Genomic DNA, 2,589 nt, shown 5'->3' with positions numbered 1-2,589 from the left:
GGCGTTCTCTGACTCTAGTTTTTGAATTGCCAACCATTTCAACATGTAGCAACAGCTCCATATTTTCTGGTCTTCTTAACCATTTGAGACGTCCGGCTTACCGTGGGTCTCTTTGGCACCGAGTAGTACTTCTTCTCTGTTGAAAGTTTCAGAGTTCCAGCCATTTCAACGTGGGAACTCCCTGTCCCGGTGTTATCTTGACTAAATGTACATTTTGTCACGAGTAATTTTATTCTGGAGTAGAAAAGAGCGGTACCATGATGCCTGATGTAATGTCTGGCTGACGGGCGCGTGGCCACTGACTAGTTAAACTTTATATGAAAATCCATGCTCTCATTTAGAAGGATAACATCACATTTCATCTTTTCACAAATAGTTTCATATGTAATCACATATGTTTCACAACATTTAGATGTAAACCCCATCATTGATTAGTGGACACAACCAAAGACAGGAATGTGTGTTTTCTGTCCTTCATGAGATCACCAAATGAAACCAACTCAACATGACTGTCCCTTAAGTGTCCACAGACCATTACCACATTCTCAAAAATATAAATATTGTTTCATTCTCCAATTTTGGAGATCAAGAGTTTTGGGAAGAAGAATGTCTTTGTTCTCCATAGGATCTCTCCCTCCATACTCCATGGCAGCAAAGAGAAAGAGTTTCTACCAGGAATTTATGACCGTTGTAAAACCTGGGGTGGGAGAGATAGTAAGAGGGGGGGGGCATGATATACAACCGCAAGGGCCACGTCGTGACACTGCAAAAGGTACATGTCGAATGGTCTCAAATTTAGTAGAAATATTGATTTATCTCTTTTAATATGCTACGGACCATCTTCTAAGGCATCATCTGAGAAATCATTAAACAATTCAGAAACATGATGAAGCCAGACTAAGACCATCTTGCCGTAAAGCACATTTTTTTAATTGATGCTATAAGGAAGTGAATACATGAGTGAAAGGGTGAGAGAACCAATCAGACACAAGGTCACAAAGGTCCTAGGTTACAATCTAACCATCATTCTGTTCCTTCTAGTGACTGTAGTCGTAGCTGTAGGTGTAGTAGACGGTGCCTTTCTTCAGGTGGCAGGTCTCAGTGTGTGTTCCTGGGTAGACAGTGGTGGTGCAAGTTCCCAGGCGGTGATCTGGTCCGACGTTATTATCCCAAACCTAATAATAATAATCATAATAACAATAATAGTAACAAATAATCATAATAATCTTCCTGCACCTCCTCCTCATTATCATCTTCATCATCATCATCATAATAATAATTGATGGGATTTATATAGTGCTTTTTCAGTGCTCAAAGCGCTTTGCATAGTAAGGGGGGAACTCACCTCCAGCTTCAGGACAGAGTTGTGAATGATGTCTACGAAGTTGAATTCGCCGGGCCAGGTGGGGTTGGCCTGGTTCTTCAGAATGCTGCTCATACCACCGAAGGCTGGGCCGCACCACACCTGAGGAAGATAATGTTGTCAGTAGAATTTATTAAACATTTTTTTAAATTATTGTGCTTTTAATACTAAATTATTTTTTATGTATGTACAGTTGGCTCACTTGAATGAGGAACCTCTACATGTATTTTTAATACATTAATTCATTCATTTGTTTGTTTGTTTGTTCATTCATTTTTTTTATAAGTTCAACGAACAAATAACAAGTCAAGCACTGACATTTTCATGTTCACACGTCACTGTAGGCGACTTGATATCCAAACAAATGACTGCTGACTGTCTACTGTTTACTGTTTGATTATGGCTGTGTCTCTGTCCTTTTGTGTTAGGATGTCTGTCCTGTCTGTAACATTACCGTACTTCTTCGGTTTTATCACCCCACCTGCCTTTCCCTCATTGTAAATAAGACTGTTTCGTTAACTGACTGTTCTGGTTAATTAAAGGTAAAATAAATGAATAAATTCACCTTGATGTAGGGGTCTGGCTGGGAGAGGAAGTCTCCTTTCAGGTTGGAGGCACTAAGGCCCCACACCCTGACGTGGCCATCATACAGGTCACAGTGTACAAGAGCCAGGGTGCATAGCACCAGCAGTCCCAGGGACAGAGAGAGAGAGGCCATGGTACACTGTCTGAGAGAGAGGAGAGAGAAGAGGAGAGGAGGGGAGGAGGGGAGGGGAAGGTATAAACATGTCCATAAGAGCTTGACAGTAACACCTCAAACTGTATTCAGAGAGGTGGAGTAAAAATAGAGTTGAAAGATCAGGACATGTTATCAGTATTAAGAGTTTAGTCAGTGGAAGAAGAGAGAGAGAGATAGATGGACAGAGAGAGAGAAAAAAATAAATGGAAGACACCATAACAATTCTGAATCAGCAGAAATACAGAGAGGGGCTTTCCAGAAGTGTGTTTGATTTACACACCAGCATATCCTGGATGGAGGGAGATGACACTTGACATAGAAACAATCAGTCCCATGGTGTTACACATTCAGTTCTGACAGCAAACCTGGCTGAGAAGTCATCCGGTGTACTCAACCAAACTGACACTTAATTTTCTATATCTGCTATTGTGCAAAACTAAAAGCGCCTTTTGGAAAGCCACTCACTGTTTGCAATGGACTGAATCCC

General features: G+C 41.1%; 1 protein-coding gene across 1 annotated transcript in view; it reads right to left on the bottom strand.

Annotated features, from left to right (window-relative positions):
* Positions 1-908: 908 nt before the first annotated feature.
* The window catches only part of LOC139026050 (perforin-1-like), a 23,289-nt gene continuing 21,608 nt past the window's right edge, over positions 909-2,589 (bottom strand). Inside the window, exons 2-4 of the mRNA XM_070441350.1 lie at positions 1,929-2,091; positions 1,346-1,465; positions 909-1,175 (exon numbers count right to left, since the gene is read on the bottom strand). Of these exons, the coding sequence (XP_070297451.1) occupies positions 1,038-1,175; positions 1,346-1,465; positions 1,929-2,081 (411 nt within the window). The 5' untranslated portion in view covers positions 2,082-2,091 and the 3' untranslated portion in view covers positions 909-1,037. The remainder of the gene's footprint in view (positions 1,176-1,345; positions 1,466-1,928; positions 2,092-2,589) is intronic.

Source organism: Salvelinus sp. IW2-2015, unplaced genomic scaffold (assembly GCF_002910315.2).
Source record: "Salvelinus sp. IW2-2015 unplaced genomic scaffold, ASM291031v2 Un_scaffold3786, whole genome shotgun sequence".
Lineage (NCBI taxonomy): Eukaryota > Metazoa > Chordata > Actinopteri > Salmoniformes > Salmonidae > Salvelinus > Salvelinus sp. IW2-2015.
The sequence above is the reverse complement of the archived record's forward strand: the minus strand, read 5'-3'. Positions and strand labels throughout refer to the sequence as shown.